The sequence below is a fragment of the Hermetia illucens genome, chromosome 3 (genome assembly GCF_905115235.1).
Source record: "Hermetia illucens chromosome 3, iHerIll2.2.curated.20191125, whole genome shotgun sequence".
NCBI lineage: Eukaryota > Metazoa > Arthropoda > Insecta > Diptera > Stratiomyidae > Hermetia > Hermetia illucens.
Window position 1 is genome coordinate 47550983 of NC_051851.1, and position 20478 is coordinate 47571460.

Here is a 20478-nt window from a genome sequence, read left to right on the forward strand (position 1 = left end):
TTTGAAGAATGTCATGCTTTCTCAATATTTTTCGCGGAAAAAGGAGTTGCTTTAAGATTAAGGTATTATACTTTACGAATGGCTCTTGGAAATACTTTCGAGGGCTAATAAATCAAGAAATAAAAATGGTTGTAGATGCTATTCGCGGTTTGCCTGGACGAAGCCGATAGTCCTCACTTCTGAAAAAATTCCCAAAGCACTAAAGACTAAAATTTTTCAAAAAATGTCAAAATGTCCTTAAGAGTTTCCAGCAAGGGAAAGGGCGCGTAGACCACAATAAGCCGGGGAAATGAATTTCCGTAACTTAGAATGTTTGTAGAGTGTGTTCATTCACGCAAAATTGTGATAAATAATCGCACTACTAAGTAGAAACCGTGATAGCAATAGCAAAAATCCACTTCACGAGATTATGTTAGTAGTAAGGGTAGAGTAAACTCCATTCAAAAAAAAAAACCTTAAAAATTTGGAAAGAAAACAGTGAAAGGACATTAGGCAAAATGAGTTCACATTCAAAGTAGTGACCGACAAAAAATGCCTCGGTATCCCCCCTTTGAAGTACTCGAGTCCAGCGACAGTCGTGATAGCGAACAAGTCTACAAGAGGGCTGTCGAAAGTGAATCTACCGCGGTTGAGAAGGAGCGAGCTCTAACGAAAAAGCAAAATTTGTCCCATGTGAGGGAAATTGAAGAGCCGCTCTTAAGTACCAAGTTCTAGGAAAATCTATAATACTTTCTCCAAGCGACCATCGTTTCTCTTGTAGCGACGATTAAGCTGACGTTTAGGAGACCTTAAACCTATCCCAACAATCCAACAACAACAAATCTGAAATAATAGTGTAACAACCATGCGCAAAACTCCAAAAATAGCAACAGAAACAGAAACAGGCACCACCAGCTCCAGCTAAACCAACCTTAAGCTAAGCAGGCAGCAACACAACCGCTAGCGACAATATCCACGATTTTCAACGGATATACTGCGCTGCTGCATAAAGTCTGGAAGTTAACAATAGGTGGACACCACAATGCGAGGTGCCAGCCTTGATTCGAAACATGGTCGAAGCGGGACGAGGAGAAACTTCCTCATTTTCTAACAAACTCTTATCCCAGTACCTCTCATAAAGGCTTTTTTCATATTTGCGTCTGGAAAACTGTACCAACAGCAATAGCCGTTATCCTGACACCTATCATTTCCTAGATGCTGTCATTCTTGAGATCAAACTTCCTGAAGGGGCCATGCATCAACCCCACTCTTAGTTCTGGATTTCCAGGAACTCATTAACCGGACCCTTAACTCTAGATTTGATCAACTCCTACTCCTATCCAATAGCAAGGTATCAACGATACCACCAGTCGGAAAGTTCTTCAGTACACTGAAATAATTCCACAAACATACATCGAAGTGATTTCAGCCCGCCTCCTTAACTACTTTATCCTCATTTCTCTCCCCAATAATATCCTCAATGATATCAAATATAAAAAGACGCACCGGCGAAGCAGATATTCTCCATAGGTTTCGTAGGAGAAACATGGAACTTTGACATATCAATCCACTAATGAATTTTAACTCAATGTACCGACTACCTCCACAAACCGCTTCCCAATATCATGCTGAACCCAGACACGTTCACAGAAATGCAAAAAAACTTGCCCTTACCTCGGTAAAGTGACCCAACAAACGCAAATCCTTCAAAGTTTTCAAAACTGAGGTCAGCAAATCAATTTCCCGACACCAATCGCGAAACCTCCTCAAACCTGAATCCTCAATCACTCGAATCACTGGAGAATTTCCCACCCATACATTTTCTCACAGCGAATGTCGTTTCGGTATCGATCGTTACGTCTAAGAACAAAAAATCGGTAGGTCCTGACAAAATCTAACCCATCGTCCAAAAAAGTTTCCTCCACGCAATTTTACTGATTGGAAGAGTGCTTGTATAACTGTCAACAAGAACATGAAAATCTTCTTAGCCCTTATACTCGTAACTACAGGTCTGTGTACCGTCCGTTACGGTCGTGAATGAACTTTAACAGAGTTCAAAGCCCTGATCCAACTGAATTCTTCCACCAACGATAATTATTATTTCCGAGTTATCACAATTTCGACAGATGCCGGATTTGATCTAATACTAGCACTAAGTGCTAAGCATTTAGGCTCGGACGATCCTACCTACTTAAAAACTAAAAGGACGCTGGTGGTGGTGACCGGTGGTAGGTTAATGGAAGAATCCGTCGAGAACTCCCCGCAACATCGAGCACGTATGCAGAATGGTGTACTTCTGCATGGTTTCAACCAGACTGTGCGAAAGTCCCAGCACATCAAGGGAAGCCGTGAGGGATTTAGGTACAATACCTGTAGCTGAGAATATTATGGGAACTACAACCACCTGCTCGAGATGCCAAATTGCTTTAATGTCCCGAGCCAATGGTTCATAGTTCACCTTCTTCTCTACGTATTTCAGTTCAATGTTGCTATTATGGGGGATAGCAACATCAATAATATACGCGGAGTGGCCCGTCTTGTCAACTAACAGTACGTCAGGCGTTATGTGCAGTACGGCGATCAGTCAGATCTTCCCGGTCCCAATACATGCTGTAAGCACAACTATCAAGTACTGTTTGCGGCTCATATTGATAAACCGGACATGCTCCCGTGATCAGCCCATGCTTGTATGCAAGGTTTTGATGGATAACCTTACATACAGCATTATGTCTGGTGATGTATTACACCGGTGCCATAACAGTGCAGCCAGAAATAAGATGGTCCAGGGTCTACATATTCTGCACTGATCGTTCTCCACCCGTTCTTTCATGATGAGCTTTTTATAAGCTCGGGTGACCATGCCGTCCTGAATGGCACACACGAACCCCTCCGTCCAGCAAAGAGGTCCCCAGCACACAGCCATCTGTTCGACAAATGGCTGCCAAAGACAATTCACGTGTCTATCGTGCATTGCCTTCGACTTCCATTCATCGATCCGCTCTTGGTCCGAATACATCCCACTCAGAGGATTGAAAGATCGATCCTTCAAGTTAAGTGGAGTCAACCCACAGTATGCCTTACAGACAGCCGAATGCAAGGGATTCGCCTCCTCTTTGGTGTTAAAATAAGCGGGCAGCGAGTCGACTTGGCGATGATGTTGTGCCGCCACGTCAACCACGCCCCTACCTTCGATGTCACGAGGCAGATTCATTCGCTCCACGGCAGACTTTGGATGATGCATTCGGAATTTGGACACAGTTGTCCGTATACGCCGCTAGAAGTTTTCCAGATCGGTCTTCGTCCACGGCAATATTCCGAATGCATAAGTCAGTGAAGACATAGCGAATACATTCAACGCGCTTATTTTATTCTTCCCCGATGCGATTTCAGCGCCAGCTTTACACGTCACAGGAATTCGGACAGTAGAGCATCCTTCAGACCACCAACTCGAGCATGGGTTCCTCGCAGAATTCCTAGGTACTTGTAGAAGTCTGTCTCGGTCATAGCTTCGATATGGAGGTCACCAATGCTATGTCTGGCATGCGGCTCGTGATGACCTCTGCGGATGGCTTGGATTCGATACTTGTCTAATCCAAACTTCATCCGAATATCACGGCTGAACATGTCTATTATTCGCAACAGACATTACTATTATTAATTTAATTTGAGCATATATCGATATAGAGAGTATATTGGTCCCATTAAAGAAATCACCACTTTCCACCCCTCCCACTCCCCGCCTTTCTAATAAATTTTAAAACTAAGACCGGCTTCGAAAAGTACTAATCGAGACCTTTCATTTGATGCCATTGCCAAACTATGACTATATTTGGTGAAACAAATTTTTACACCCCCCTATTGCATGTATGGGGACTCTTCCTAAATATCAACGTAGAAGGATATTAGGCACTGCATATCTGGGCGTTCATAGTTCCCACCTTCTCACCAAATTTCGTATCAATCGGTATAGCCATTTCTGAGAAAACTGCGAAGACGGCCAGGCAGACAGACATTGAATTGATTTTGCAAACAAAACCTTAAAACAAGTCGGGAAATCGGAAGCTGAACACTTCAGGTATGAAAGATTTTGTATATTTCTTTTATAAAGAAATTTGAATGTGCATTTGTCCCATTAGTACGTAGCACGCAATATATGCATATATTATGTGAAACATCCACTTTCAAGTGATATTGACTTTCAAAGTCCTGAATTTGCACAGAAGCGACAACTTTGACCTATTATAACTTTGTTAATAATAGTGCGATTTTCACCAAATTTGGTAAGATCATGCTCTACATTGCTGCAAAATTTCGTGATTCTAGGATTCACTTAAGGGGGTTTTCCTGCTAATTACCAGAAATTATATTAATTTACTATTGTTAACTTTATTTGAACAGGTATCGGCATGGAGGGTATTTCGGAGCCTTGGCACCATACAGTGCCAGCTTCTCGCCTTTTTTCAGATTTTTCCGTTAAGTAGTTTCCGAAAATGGGTCCGTTAAAGAAATGATCACTTTCAATCCCCCGCATTCCCCACCTTTCCACCAGCTTTCAAAAATACTAACCGAGACCTTTAATTTGATACCCCACATGACTATATTTGATGAAAAAAAATGTACACCCCCCCCCTTGCAGGTATGGGGACCCCCCTTAAATTGGATGTAAATGGATGTAACTCACTTTTTGCGTGAGCGTTCACAGTTTCCACCTTTCTACCGAATTTTGTGTCAATCACTACAACAGTCTCCGAGAAAAATCCGTGTGACGGACAGACAGCCAGATAGTAAACCAATTTTAATAAGGTTTAGTGTAGACACAAATCTTTAAAAATGAAAAGGAGATGCTTCAGTGCAAATATTATTAGACCTGATTGACTTTAGCCTAACTTTCAAATTCTGACAGCTATCAAATTTTAATGAGTTTAGAGGTGTAGCGATATTTATGGGAGTACTATGTTATAAGGTAGCCTTTGTTAGTTATAGTTGCATATTAATTATAATGAGTAAATAAAAACTGTTATTTATCTCAAAAATTATACTGATAATAAAGTAGACAGCTCCAGTTAGAATGACACCCAAGTGCTCATACTCTCATAAGACAGCAAGTAAAATTTGGATTTAGGTATATATAATAAAAAGATATAATAAATAAACAGCTTTATTTTCACTCACCTGCAGCTTTCTCCTGATGACGACAAAAAGTAAGTTAGCAGAATCGCAATAATAAGCACACAGAGTGCAATGATTCCTGTTAAAATTCCGCATGTTCTCGATACAAAAACACCTTCAGGCTGCTGATTCACCACATACTTTTGACCGTTTTTCGTCTTCAGTTGACCACCTGGAAAGTAAAATAAATAATTGTAAGATTTTATCTTAATGAACGATTCCACAGGACAAAATATTTATGAAAAAAATTTTTATTTCTTTTCGCTAATCGGATGTTTACTAAAGTGTACAGTTTCATAAACGCACGAAGAAACCAGAGAATCATAAAGGCCACCATGAAAGAAAGGAACATAAAAACGATAAACAAAACACAATATCCTAAATATAGAACAACAAAAACAAACTAATAGAAAGTCGTTGTAGGCCGCGATCTTAATTCGCCCAAGGCCCCCGCAGAGCTGCTAATCTTACGATTATAAAAGGTGATTCATTCATCATTTCAGATTTAAATTTGAATTTAGCAAGGGCTCGAGTTCTTTGCTCTTTCATCCTAACGAAATTCAATACACAAAGCATTCAGACTGCGTTGTTAGTTCAAGATATTCGGATAAAAATGCGGGAACCCATCTAGAGGAAAATAAGTTTATACAATCCTCGATTCCAGAAGTGATTCGGCTACTGTTATCGAATTGACATCTTTATGTGAATTAAATTTACGCCTTGACTGATCAATTAAACTCAACTGTGACATCTTATTCTTATCTAGATTGTACAGCAGCTTAGTTCGAGGGAAGAAAAACTTAATTGGTTAAATTAGGCGTTAAGAATAATTGTAGTAATACATTTTCGGGAAGGGTTTCCATGTGGAACACACCTAAGGGCATACGATAGTGGAGAATGTTTCTCTCCCTGGGTGCCCAACACAGTGTAAAAATGTCACTTTCAAGTGCATTCATTTACACAATATGCATAGCGTACATCACATCAGATGAATTGAAAAAATCCATGGATTTTCAATGCCATTAGTAATCTTAGAAGATAAAAGCTTTGTTAAGACAAAAAGACTGCTAATTTATTGTATGCTGGATGACCGAATCCCTTGAGTAATCTAATTAGTACTGCTTTCCAGATGGATGATTTCTAATGGCTTTTCCTAATATGCTGGTTGTAATCAGGGTGGTGTTAACTGGAAAGAAAAATCTTGAAGATGGGATCATGTTGGCTTAATTTCGAGCCAGTTGAAGTTATCTACATCAAAGGGCGCGAAAGACACATAGTCATAGTATTAGCTAATGTCCAACTTTGATGTCTAACATATTTGTTTGGCGCTTATGATGAAAAACGAAGGTCGCGACGGCATGTCTGCTTCACGTGTATGTGTATTTATTATTAATGTTTACGGCTGTCGAATTTTCATTCAGCCTTGGTCTCGACTAGCATGGATTGTATGGTTATGAATGAAAGAAGATTCATTCATTAGTTTGGCTGGATAGCGTACATGCCAAAATGGGGGAGCTTAGGAGAATTTTACAACCTTGTTTTAGACGATGTTTTGATGGTAAATAACCAAACATAGGCGAGCGAGCAACAGTATTTCCTGTTGAAGAATATGGACACTCACTGCTAATTTGATTGAACCTTTCTTAAAAAAAATTATAAAAATCGTCAATTAAAATTACTTACACGCAGGGACTAATGACGAATAAACATAATGATAATGAGAAACTGATCACGCAAGCAATAAATATTTTCCTTTTGATCTTTCACATACATGGGTGGGCCATTCTGTTGATTTTCTTTCAAATTCTAAACTCTAATTCTAAATTCTAAACCCCAGCAAAAATGGCTGTTTTGCACTCAAAAACTTCATACTCAGCAGTATAAAAAGGACTGGTTTGTTTTAGAAGAATATTTAAACTGCCAACATGTGAGTATAAATGGTATATTGTTGAAATGGTATGAATTTTCAGTCAGAAGAATACACCACAACCACAACGGTAGCGGCTTAAGAGTTCTTGAGCTATTAGAAACTGGCATTTACTTTTGTAGCAAATGTTGTATTGAAGGCACACGTAATCATAGAGCCAGGGATCAAGCAATGCACTGTAGGATAGGCTGACGCGGAATACAGCTCCCTGGAGCCAAATTATCTCTCCCTTCTAGGCTGATGTGTAGCTTTCCAGGGGCCAAATCTTGAGGAGCAGGAAACTATCGAAGACCTTGTCGTCAGGCAGATGTGCAAGGGATGAACCGCGAAACTTGTGTTCACCGTGATACGATTTCAACGGGGTCGCATACTGGTGTATTGCGCGATGGAGGACACTGCAGAGTGGCTTAGGATCATAGTTCCCAAATTTCCAGGCTGTGAGAGAGCAGAACTGTCGACATGTACTGGGGATGATATACCACGAGCACACATGGTGATAGTGTTTCTCCCGAAAGCCGCAACAATAGAGATGAAAGATCTCGTGTGCCTCCTAATTCACTCAGAATGAGGATCTCTTTACGTGATTATGGAGAGTCTGCCGAAGCAAGGTGGAGGGCAAGGGTAGACTGCTCACGATCGGGGTAGATGACCGATTCTTGGCGGCAATCAGACGTCGGAGTTTCCATATCAACTACCGATTTGGTTACATACCTGCGCACTTGCACAGGGAAAAGCTGAGAAAAGATACCTCCGAAGAGACGTCGGGTGGAAAACTTGCTTAGGGTGGACAACGACGTGCAGGAAAGGGCCGTGTCGGAAGAGGAGGGTGATACTCTGACAGTGGGGAAGAGCTCTCAACAATAACGGAGCCAATGGGCAGCACTAAAATAGCCCAGATAAACCTCCAACACGCGAAAGCTGCATCTGCGGTAATTGTAAGTTCCAAGGAGAACATGGACATAGTGCTGGCTCAGAAGCATTGGGTGTACCCGGACAGATTCGCGGTCTGCAATGAGGAAGAATGAAGGTAATTTGGGACTCCTCTTGCGAAAAACTAAGAGCTTGCATACTTCTTAAACATAATTTAATATATATATGTCTTTCAGAGCTCCTGACCGAGGACTTGATGGGAATCGAAGTTACTCGAAGGGGGAAGGGGTTACTCAAAGGGCAGTCGTGGCACCGGGATACTTCCTAGGAGACGACATCCGGGTCCCACTGGATCTCCACGCCACCACGAAGTCTGGCGAAGCAGCGACATCATTCTTGAATTTATTCTTAGCAATAAGTTAGAAATATATAATATAGGAAACACTCCAACATTCGTGACCAGCACTAGACAAGAGGCACTATACATAACTCTAGAAAATACTACAGGAAAGGAAAACGGAACAGCTTCAAGAAAATCTGTGAAGAGATCGAACAAACCCGAGAAACAAACAGGTTTACAAAGCTGTAGCCAAAGACGTTGCAATATCTTCAGTCTGTTTGAAAAGGAAAGATGGGATATTTACCGAGAATGAGGGGGACAGAGTATAACTGCTTCTCAGAATTCATTTCCCGGGATCCTATCACGCGGTGGAAGGCAACCGCATTCTGCCCGACACCCCAACAACGCATTACGGAAAAGGCAGGAGAACCGGAAACTAGCAAAAGAGGTATCTCGGAAGCTAGGGTAAAGTGGGGAGTGGGAATTTTCAAACCACTGAAATCACCCGGAGTATATGACATCTTCCCAGCACTAATCCAGAGAGACCTAGAGATCATCTTAGAGTCTCTTCTAAGGGTGGTAAGTGGCAGCATAGCCCTGGGATATATACCAGGTGCATGGTGGTGGGCATAAGTGGTCTTTATTTCGAAAGAGGGATCCTTTTCACCCTAAATCTTTCAGACCAATTTGCCTAGCATCATTTGTACTCAAAACGGTGGAGAAGATCATAAACGACTATATTAGAACTAACGTTTTGAAGTGTGATCCCCTACATCAGTCTCAACTCGCTTACCGGACAGGACGGTCAACCGAGTCAGCAGACGGATGTATTACGGGATGCCATAGAAGCAAAAGAAATAGCACTGTGTGCGTTTTTAGATATCGAAAGAGCAAGGTAATGGGAACCACCCTGGCCTTCTGGATGGGCAAAATGTTAGAAAGTAGGCAAATAGAAATACCGATAGGTACAAATTCTATTGTCATGAATACTACTTAAGGTTGTCCACAGGGCGGGGTACAATCATCACTTATGTGGGGTATGATAGTGGACGAACTCTTGGACGAGTTAACAGCTACTACAATACAGATCCAGAATTACGCGGAAAACATTGCTCCAGCTGTGGCTTACCTATCGTATCAACATGCCAATTCCTCTTTTGGGCCTTTTCAATAGTACGAGTATGTCCGACTTTTCTGGCATGTCGAGTCTTAGTAGATTATAGTGTTCGAGAGGTCTGACCCTAGGATGAATATGAAACTGAACTGATTTTCAACCTCCTCTGGCCCTCAGCATCTAATAAGGCAGGGAAGCGAACTCTTAAACAACCCCTCAAGATGCGCAAAAGTTACCCGACATGTTGAATGAATTTTCTAGATTGCTTAGCATATCTGCAATCTCACAGAATTGAAGCCATTTCTAACATCAAGAGTTACAAGGAGTCAACATTAACGGCTCTGCGCCTCAGGTCGATAAATAACATCCACAACTTCCATGACAACTTCCAGATGGGACCTTTCTGTTCTAAAATCGAAAAGTTTTGGAAATAATTCCTTGGCTGCATATATCGCTTCGGCAAGTCAGGTCGGCAAAAGAAAATGTCCCCCAGGACATAGAAGCCCCGTAGGTTATCGTTACTATAATTTACGAAAGTTTCGGCTGTTGCGCGATCACCCCCCGAAGTGTCTTCCAAGGTCCTCCTGCTCTAAGCGCTTCCATCGATTTCCTTTCCACGATATTCCACGCGCAGGGAGAGTGCCGAGTTAGTCGAGAGATAGTGCCAACAACTTCGAACGCGATGTATTGATGGTTGGTCGCTGGAAAGCCTTAAAAAACTCGCAACCTGTCCACTAACGACGCCACTGATTCCGACGCGAAGATTAGAAATGCTTTCTTTGTAACCTGGGCGTAGATCCAGTGTTTAAAACTACAAACCCTGTTCTCGATTACATAGTGGCTGAAAAGTGTCATCCCTGAACACCAAATCCAGCCAAAGCTATTCCCTCGGCTTTCGGTCGTCGATATGCAATGCGAATCTTGGCTACTGTGACACAAAATGTTGCAAGCGCACAGGAGGGATTATAACTTGTTCCGTCGGCGGACCCGTTCAGAAGAAGCAAGATTCATTGTAGGTTCATTGTAGATAATCAATGGAAGAAACTCCGATGCTTAACCACCAGAGCCATGTAGGGGAGATCTATCATCTCCTAACGAGATAAAGCGTCATATGCTGGCATTCTCAGAAGAGCCAAGGTAGACTCATTAGGAATGTCGGAGCACAAAAAAATGAAGATATAACTTCGGACAAGTTCTTAAACCAAATCAGAAAATCTTTAGGGCAGGAAGCGGACATAAGGCCTAGTGGGCCGGAGTCTCTCTGTCTATAGTCCGCAACAATATAGAATAGGTTCGTAAAGCCTTGGAAAGGGAGTTGAACCTTGTCGGGCTTAAAAAATCAGCGATAAAAACGCAACGAAAATCCTATGGTCGAACAGAAACACTGCCATCACTAGTCTACCAAAGGAGGCACTATTAGAACTATTGAAAGCAGGAAGAGTAAAAATAGGCTGGATTATGTGTCAGCTTAGGCTACAGGGGCACTGAAACGATGTTTTAAATGCATTGGCCTGGGTCACATCGCGAGGGTATGGACCAGTGCGTATGGCAGTAATGCAAAACCTGAAACCTCTGTAGAGGGCCTGACATACGTAAAACAGTGACACAATGACCAGTAGGCAATCCAAAAAGAGCTCTCACAGAGTGCCAGGTGGGTTGCCGAGTTGGCCGGCGAAAGTTTTCCAAGGGATACGTTTTTACCGCGCTTGAGCCTGATATATCCCTGAATGGTATGGTCATAGAAAAAGTCATCCAGATCGTCATGACGGAAGCATGCGATGCCATTATGCTTAGAAGGCAGGGTGGTAGTTTCAGGATGCAATGCGACTCCTGGGGGAATACCAAAATCCAACCTCTGCTGGCCGCATGTTCTGGAGGAAGGAGGTTTTATCAGACGCTTAGGGAAAAAATCCATAGCGACGATTGACAGGAAGCGCATAGGCAACTGTGGAGAGGTCTAAAAGAGACCATTCGAAAAAGCAAAAAACAAATTGCTTCAAACTACTCTCAAAAGGTTATTTTTTCTTTTCGCATATACGGGGACCCCCTCCGTCTTTGAACTCAAACCAAAATTGTGTTGTTCGCTCCCTGCCAACAAATTTCATTACAGTGGATTCAATCAGCTTAGAGTAAATTGGGCGAGAGACATTGCATAGATTTTCAAAAGGTTTTGTTTGAAACTTTAAAAAACGATTTTTTTATCTTAAATGCTTTTCCCTTTGAAAACCCCCATTGTACGTAACCTTAACACTACCAAGAAGAACTTCTGCAGTGTATATATATACGAGCATAACATATGTATAACATTTTTTTCATTTCACACGGAACACAAAAATAATAATTAAATTCGTTTCAAAATTTCCAATTAAGAATTGAGAATACTATTTTCATTGAGTCCAAGCACAAGCCTGTCAGCAAGTAGGTAGCAACGAAAGAAAATAGAAGCCCATTTAACCATTAAATTCAAAATACAATCACGTTTGTCGCCGTGTATTACGCATAATTACCAAAACTTACGCCTAAGCAGCGCACACGGAGCATACATTAAAATAATAATAAATTTATAATTAGCTAGCATTTCCCTGAATCTAATGGGTTCCTCCATGACAACCCAAATATAGAGAACTTTTGCTGATATGTATACTATGTTAGCAAAGGCTGTGTACAACTTTTCTGAGCCATTCAGCTTTAAGGAAACACATTTGAACCGCCACTACTTAGCTTATTATAATTTAACAAAAAAAAAAATTAAATCACATAAGCAACCTAATTAGCATGAGCACATCATGAAAATTCAGCCTGATTTGGAAACATGTCGCGCTCTCGGTAGGCTCACGAATTAGCATAAAAGAGAGCTTGTTAAAAAGTTGTTTTTTGTTGATGTGCATTTTTATTGTTTTTAACACAAAATAGGTAATTGACGGTGACATGAAGTGGCCGATATGACGAAATCACAGTTTTCTATTCGAGTAACGTTTGTATTTCAATCCAATGAGTGCAACTCCTCCTATCTGTGTATTCTACATTAGAAATAGTACTTTTGGAATTGTTCCAGCTTAAAATTGATTTATTAAGTACTCAATAGAGAAAGCACTAACATGAAATATGAAAATGAATATAACATTTAGTCACGATTACATTTAATCGCTCAATTTAATTTACGAAATCAATAAATCAAAGTAAGGTATGTGCACACATCATTGTATGCCTGGCGGTAATTGAAAGATAAAAGAATTCTTATTCTGTGAAGCGCGAATGAATTACATCACTTCATGACGATACAATAGTTTATATTTGAAAATAACAGAGGAAGTGAATTTCAACTTCAATGCATTTTAGTGCATTTTTTAACACGGAAAAGCGCTGATCCATGTGACCCACATTAACTTTCAAGGTTACTAATGTAGGAAAAGTGATATCATCCAGTGTATCGATACACGCAGAACAACCACAATTACCGTAGAATTGCATACACTTAGTAAACGCATTTAATCATTTGCATCTATTACTCCGTCATGATGTCATAAATATTTTTGAGGTTTAGATGAAAAATGAAGCAGTTAATCTATTATTTCTTTCCAAAGTAGAGAAAGGGCATTATTCCAAGAAAAATAGTATTATTCCTACGTGCAAATAAGACAAAACTAGAGACGCTCCTAGGTGATGTGATATTACACTACTTTTTGAAAAAAGTGAATTAGAGTTGAAAAATTTATATCACAAACACAAACCCCAATTTCGTGTGTTACAGTTGGCAGTCGGAATTACCAAATAATGACCTTTTTCATCCAAGAGAGGGGAAAAAGCAGAAGATTCCCATATACTATAGTATGATTCTTGTGAAAAAGCACCCGCATAAATTTGTGTAATGTGCTTTTATACTAAGCATTTTCTACTCTTTTGTACATAAGCTCACACCTAAAACTGAAAGCATTTATTCATGCCAAAGCCAACCAAGAGCACATAGAATCACAACACTAGCAGATTTACAAGCGATAGTTGGCATTGACACTCAACAACCAACACTGCCACCTTTACAAGGAAAATCGTTCTGAGTTATCGAGTGATACGTATTATTCCGTGATGTTTAGTGATTGATGTGATGTGATATTATATCCATACAAACATTACAAAATATTATTTATTACAAGAGTAACATCATTATCATTTCTTTAATAGGTGGTTAGGGAGTGATGTTTGATGATAATATGCTGTTTGGTGAACTTTGGATGGCACTCAGTATTGGTAATGTGATACCACTTTTATGATGACATAAATAACCTACTCATCTCTACACGACAAATTATTCCCCGAATATTCTCAATGGTTATAGATCTGAAGGAATTTTTCTCTGTGACAGTGCTAGAGCTATGATTGTAGCATTTGTCAGGAATAAAAAGCTAATATGCTATTGACCTTACTGTAAATCTTTTAACTGTTCAATAATAACCTCAATAATGATACAGGCACATTAATCGTGCCAAATCATATAGCCATGCTGGGGACAACGATCACTTACATAAAACTGATGAATTTCCGAAAGATATTTCCTTAGGAAATGTGCCCAATAAATGATTCAAGCGCTTATGCATTTTTGTCCATAATTGTTTCTGCAAAATGTTCATCAAAGGAAACCGCTTCGACTTAAATGTAAAGATTTTAATATAGACAAATGCGTTCTTTGGAAGAATGTGTTTACACCTACATACCATCGAACGAAGCACAAGATCAAAATTATGGGGTCGATAAAATTATTGCTTTGTGTCTCTTATCCGAATATTGAATATGAAGGGAACGTGTAATAATATGTTATCGATTTTTTTTAAGAAACGTCTCGAGACGTTCTTATGGGCCTTGTAGGCCTGATAAACTTGGACACCACTTGGGAAGGCGCTAGTTGCTTCGACAAATCAAAAGTAATTTTAGTTATTAAATGGAACGATAGATCAATTGTAACTGCTTTATCGAAAGCTTTAAAGCAAGAACCTGTGCAACATGCTCGCTTTTGGTTGTAAGAATTAGAATTATTAATGTCTGGCATATCCCAAAAACAATAAATTTTTGTAAACGTAATATACAGATGTTATTGCCGAAAAACTATTCTTATAAAAATAGGTTCTAACACACACGCATATTTTTTCATTTTAATTTTCTGGATGGCGTTTAGTATCTGTATATGGCTTGAAAAGTTTGCCAGTAAATATTCCTTTCATTCCCGTCTTATGTTTTGGGGCGTACATTAACAGATTAGGTGAATACGATGCGTGGTCAAATCGTACAAATCGGTTTTACTGAAAAAGAGCATTTAAAGTTTTGTGGAAATCAAGGAATTCGTTGTAAGAAACAAGATAGCTTTTGATGATTCAGATGGTGTGGTTTGCAAAAAATTCGTTCTAGAATACCAAAGTGTAGATGGAGAATACTAGGAATTTTACATCGTTTCAATCTAGAACAAATCGGGAAACCGGAAGCTGAACGCTTCAGGTATGAAAAGTTCTATCTATTGGTTATATATGTCAATGTCAATGTAATTTGTCCCATTATTACTTAACTCGTAATGTTTATGCATTTAGTTTATCAGACCTTTCACTTTATTTTGACATTTATAGGGGAAGTCTTAGAATACAAGAAATTTGCACGAAAATGAAAACTCTGACCTGTTATAACTTCGTTAGTAATAGTGCGATTTCCTCCAAACTTGATGTGCAACGAATGTCAAAACTAATATCGGGAGAGTACCAATCGATACCTTTAACTTGAAACGTCAGATGACTATATTCGATGAAAAAAATGTTACAGTCCCGTTTTGCATGTATGAGGACCCCTCTTAAACTCAATTCGGAAATATGTTACTGACTGCGTGCAAGGAAATTCACAGGCCTCACCTTTCTCCCAAATTTCGTATTGTTTCTGAGATAATACGTGTAACACACAGACAGACGGATCTTCCAAGCGTTCAAATCAACCCCGATGAAATATCAGAGATAAGCGCCAAAGAGTTATTGGAAGCAGTCAAGAACATCAAAATCAATAAGGCTTCGACGGCATACCGAGCGTAGCTATCAAATTGGCACTAGGGATAGTACCAAAAACTTTCGCACAAGTATTTACCGCGTGCTTGAAAGAAGGTATTTTTCTCGCCCAGTGGAACAAACGAAAATTGGTTCTCATCCGGAACCCAAACTGCTTCTCAGAATCTCCCAGACAATGTTGTCTGAAGAGAGCTCCCTTGTGCCTGCATAAAGCTGCTGGCGAAAGCCGTTTCACCTTTTACAAGAGAAAAAGATGTGCTCAGCGTCGTCCGACACTCCATTGCAGAACACACAATCAGGAGATCGCGCCTTCCCAATCTTGAGCAGGTAAGACTCAAAACCTCCATGCCAACTTAGAAGTGGGGTAAGGAAGTAGTCAATCCCACAATCCGTTCGGTTCAGTCACGGATCTAAATTGTCGATGAGCCGCACAGTCCACCTGCTTGTAGGCTCATTTTGCTAAAATAGTTGCCACTTGCTAAGAGTGCGTTGACGTTCTTCATGGGCAACCACCTGTCTTAAGTTTTCGCCCTTGCGGCTGTAGATAGCTTTGCGCTCCTTGGCAAGGAGGAAAAGGGGGATCACTCCCACGGTCACTATCACAGCCGGTTCAGAGACAAATAAGTAGACGCCAGTCGCAAAGCTGCCCGTCTCTGTACTTGAGCATGGCGCACCTCCTTGTTAAGGGCATCAGTCCATACCTCCGCCCACCAACATTCGCCATTAGCCGACCCAACGTCGAGACTCCAGTTGCAGCCCTATCCGCTGTTGCTTTGATTTGCTTGAAAAAGCTCATCTTCGAGTCGAACATTAAGCCAAGGTATTTAACCGCTGGTTTTGACTCTACAGGCAACTCGCCGATCGATATAGGCCGCAGGGTCGGGATTCTCTTTTTGGTGAAGATAACTACTTCGGGTTTTTTCGAGCGCAAGGCTGAAACCATGTGTTCAACTGTGCGTCCGGCAAGAAGAACATGCACTCTTCTGGAATGTTGAATCTTAGCAGACTATCGCAGTAAGCGCTTCAGAAATCCGGGCCTTGGATGGATTCCTGTGCTACTCCGGATTTCATTTTCATCTTCCTCTAGCCCTCTAGTGTTTTATAGAGCAGGGAGCGGTCTTTCACATAATCCCTCAATATCCGCAAGAGATAGCTTGGCACGTGGAATGAGTTTTCTAACGTACCTGCATACCTAGCATCTACGGCCTCCATAAGAGCATCCACCATCGATTTCTCTGTTCTGAACGCCAACTGCCGTGGGGATAGTTGGTGGCCGCAAGGTGGAAACAAATCATAGAGGCACTTGCCAGATTGGGTGCTGCGACATACTTTATACGCCCCAAAAGAATACCGAACAACCTGTGGTGTCCCACAAGGGTCAGTCCTCGGCTCCTTATTGTGGAACACAATGTATAAAGAAGTGCTAACTTTGCGTCCCCCTGGCGCTGTGCCCTCCATTGGATTCGCAGATGACATCGGAATTACAATCATAGCATGCCACGTTGACGACATCGAAATATTCATCAATATGGCAGATAAAGTCATAACAGGGTATGTGAAGCATGTACTCTTCCTGTCAAAGGTTTGCATCATACAGAACGGTAGCCAATATCAACTTATCAGCGAAAAGTATCAAGGAGAATATGTTGAGTCGGATTGAGGTGTGGGAAACGGTGGAACACGCAATAAAGAACATCCATGGAATACTATGCCAGGAGGAGTTTAGAAGGAATAAAGAAAGGGAGAGGATCACCACCACAAACAACAGTTAAATACCCCCGCGACGTAATACCATATGGCAGCCCCACGTGGAAAGTGGATGGACAAGGAGGGGATTTTAGTGGGTAAAAGTCCCGTATAACTATATGGCAGGAAATGTCATTTTCTCAACATTTTTATACAGTAGAAGAATTATCAGAATTATCAATTATCGGGAGTACAAAATATGGGAAACTAACTCCGAAGACTGGCTAGTTTGTACGCATTAGCCGGAATTACGAATAATTGTGATACAAATTATCGAAATTCCACTATATTATTATTGTGATCTTGAAAGCAAAATTTTTAATTAACAAATTTGATAATCGTTTGTATTTGTTTTCTGCAAATTAAAATTACAACTTTTTATAAAATCACGCATACTTTGGCCAAATTTCCAAATAATAAAAATCTCGAACGGGAACGGAAGCCATAGCCAACGGAATGCCCATTAATAAGAAATACAACATTTTTGATTTCGGGTAGATAAAATGACCGTTCAGGTGCCTCAAAATATCCCATGACATATTGACAAGAACTACGGCAAGGACGTTTCAAGGACATAAGAAAAACGGGTATTTTTCGAAAATATTTTTGGAAAGTCAAATTAAAAAAATATTATTAGATTATCTTCAGTGGTTTCTTTGCAATTACTTCCCACAAATAGACCTGAAATGTACGCTTGACCGTAGAAAACTGCCTCAACGACACCACAGTACAGTCGTCTGATCTCAATGTAATCGAATATTTAAGGGCTATTTTCGGTCAAAACAGTCTTCGTCACAAAAATTCGAGCAAAAAGCATTTTAAAAGGTTTAACTTCAATAACGGATGAAAATAATTCCCCAAACTACACGCAACTTGTTTGAATACACATCAAACATCATCATCAGACTGAAAACTATCATCGACTAAAAGGGAAGTCACACGAAGCTTTGAATTAAAAAAAAAATATTTGAGTTTTTCACATCAATCAATGATTTGTCAGTTGGTTGAATTTAGCCGTGACTTGTCATTTTCCTCTTTTTAAGATTTTAATTTCTAAGTTATAAAATAAATAAAAACAAATATTTTTTTATACGCTCACATTAACCAAGAAGCCTGTGTTTAAATTTTGTGTATTTTTCTTATAATAAATAAGGTGTGAACCATTGTCTATTTAATTAACCCCCAAAACACATTATTTTCCTGATTTAAATGAATTAAAATAAAAAAAAATGCAGTACAAAATGTCACAATAATTCCACTACTTTATCAAATCTCAATATAATTAATTTTTAGTGTTTTGTTCATGGATAATTGAGTTATTAAATGAAGTTAATTTGAATTTAAAATCCACCAAAATGACCACCTCTTTCACTACCATTGCAGTAACTGTGCAGGTTAAAGCCGGTTGACTATATTTATAATTTTCTCGAGCGATCTATGAATGTATTATAACAACTTTTACCGTCCCATTTTGGCATTGACCATATCCATAATCACATGGTTTCTTTCATTTTACTTTTTAGTATAAATTTTACATTTATAATAATCATAAATCCCCTTATTTCATGACTTTGAATATGCCCTTGATATGAGCTTAACTCAGATTAGTGACAATTGCATCTTCCTACTCCTTAACTTATAACTATTCCAGACTAAGTTACAATCTATCTGTATTGTAATCTGTATGAACAATGAAATTAATGTACATACGAAGCTGATATTCGACATGATTATTGAAATAATTTCTTCCTCTTCATTTTTTTAAAAAAATTTTCCTTTTTAATAATATTATACTTCAAGAATATTTTTCAAAAATTTTAAAGTGAAATTGGAAAAATTGTAAATATTATAGCACTATGAATACTGCACTTCAAGCATCGGATTGAGCGAAGGGCCCCTTTGAAACGATCATTAGGACCAGAAAATAGCAAACGTTTGAGAAGATCCCCGAAAGATGTTTGACTCCCTACAGGAAGATAGACGTTTTTTCAGCCTACATACAAAAAAAAATTATGCGCGTTATCACGACCATTTGGTCAGGCTTAATAGACTGACGGGAACGGATCATTTACTCTGTATGAATGAGCATAATCTGAGGAGTTAGGAGATCGGGCCCAGGGAACGCTAATCAGTTGCTAGAAATATCGAGTTGGTAGTTTTCGGCCTAAGCCATGATTTTTGGAGTTCTTTATTAAGGCAGGCGTAGACAAGACACCGGTTGTTGCGTCATTGCAGATGATGAGAAAGAACTTTATAACAGCGCCGCACTTTACACTTGGTAGAAATTTTCATTCACATATTTCACACAATCGAACAATATGATGTAAGTTTTCAAGAGCCAAGAGACCACGAGCCAATCCTCACAGAGAGCTTTAGAAAGGTGGACATCGTGCTAGTCAACGTTGAATGTGCGCCAGCCTTCGAGGCAGAGGGTAGATTTGTTCCCTCTTGCCCTCTTGCCGGAACATCGGGTACTGGAGGGGGGACACTGGGATCTCCGGAGTAATCTCAAGAAAGTTTTACGGAGAATTAAACGGGCTTGCTATACGCAGCAGTGCCTCGATTCCAATGCAAGCCTATGGAGTCTTGCCTACATGGTAGTAGTGAACAAGATACGATAATAATGAAAATCGCTACAAGTGACATACGAGCAGCTCTTGCTGAAAATAACTGCAGTTCTTTTTTCTGAACAGAAGGAAACTAGACCCCATATCAACGAACTTACAGTAGGTGTTCTCGGTCCCTAAGATTACTGAGGAGGGTTGGCGGGCGTGTTAGAAATAGATAGCGGGATTGAACGGGGATTAAAGGCTTTCAAGTTGGCTCCTAACGTCAGGTTCGAGTTGTTCACAAGTATATTTAAATCGTACCTGAATTAAGGAGTATTTCCCGCCCAATGAAAAAAGCAGAAGTTACTTCTGTTATCGAAACCCAAAGATCACGTACTCTCTTTTAGACACTATGGGGAAAATGTTGGGGGGGATGATATACGATGAGCTGTTTGCGTTCATCGAGGTTGCGGGTGGTGGAGTGACAGTATGGACTTTGGCGAGTCCGATATACGGTAGATGCAATACCAATGGTCGTCAATCTGGCTTGGGAGGGATTGACTAAGATAAATAATAGCATAGAATTCATATTTCGTATATTTAAATCGCTCAGTTCTGTTTAATGGCAGTAATCTGCCCAGAACCGAGCGATTTAAATATCTCGGGTCAATGTTAATGCCCCACGCATTAATGCAACCTGGTTGAAGGGGCATTCCACAACTGGTGTTCTTTGTAATCGACGTATCATCAAT

The 20478-nt window shown here is 40.0% G+C and overlaps 1 protein-coding gene across 2 annotated transcripts in view; it reads right to left on the reverse strand.

Annotated features, from left to right (window-relative positions):
* Window positions 1–20478, reverse strand: part of LOC119650768 (aminopeptidase N) — a 221229-nt gene that overhangs the window by 84326 nt on the left and 116425 nt on the right. For both annotated transcript variants that reach the window (XM_038053870.1, XM_038053871.1), the window contains one exon: window positions 5152–5320. In XM_038053870.1, coding sequence (XP_037909798.1) covers window positions 5152–5320 — 169 coding nt within the window. The remainder of the gene's footprint in view (window positions 1–5151; window positions 5321–20478) is intronic.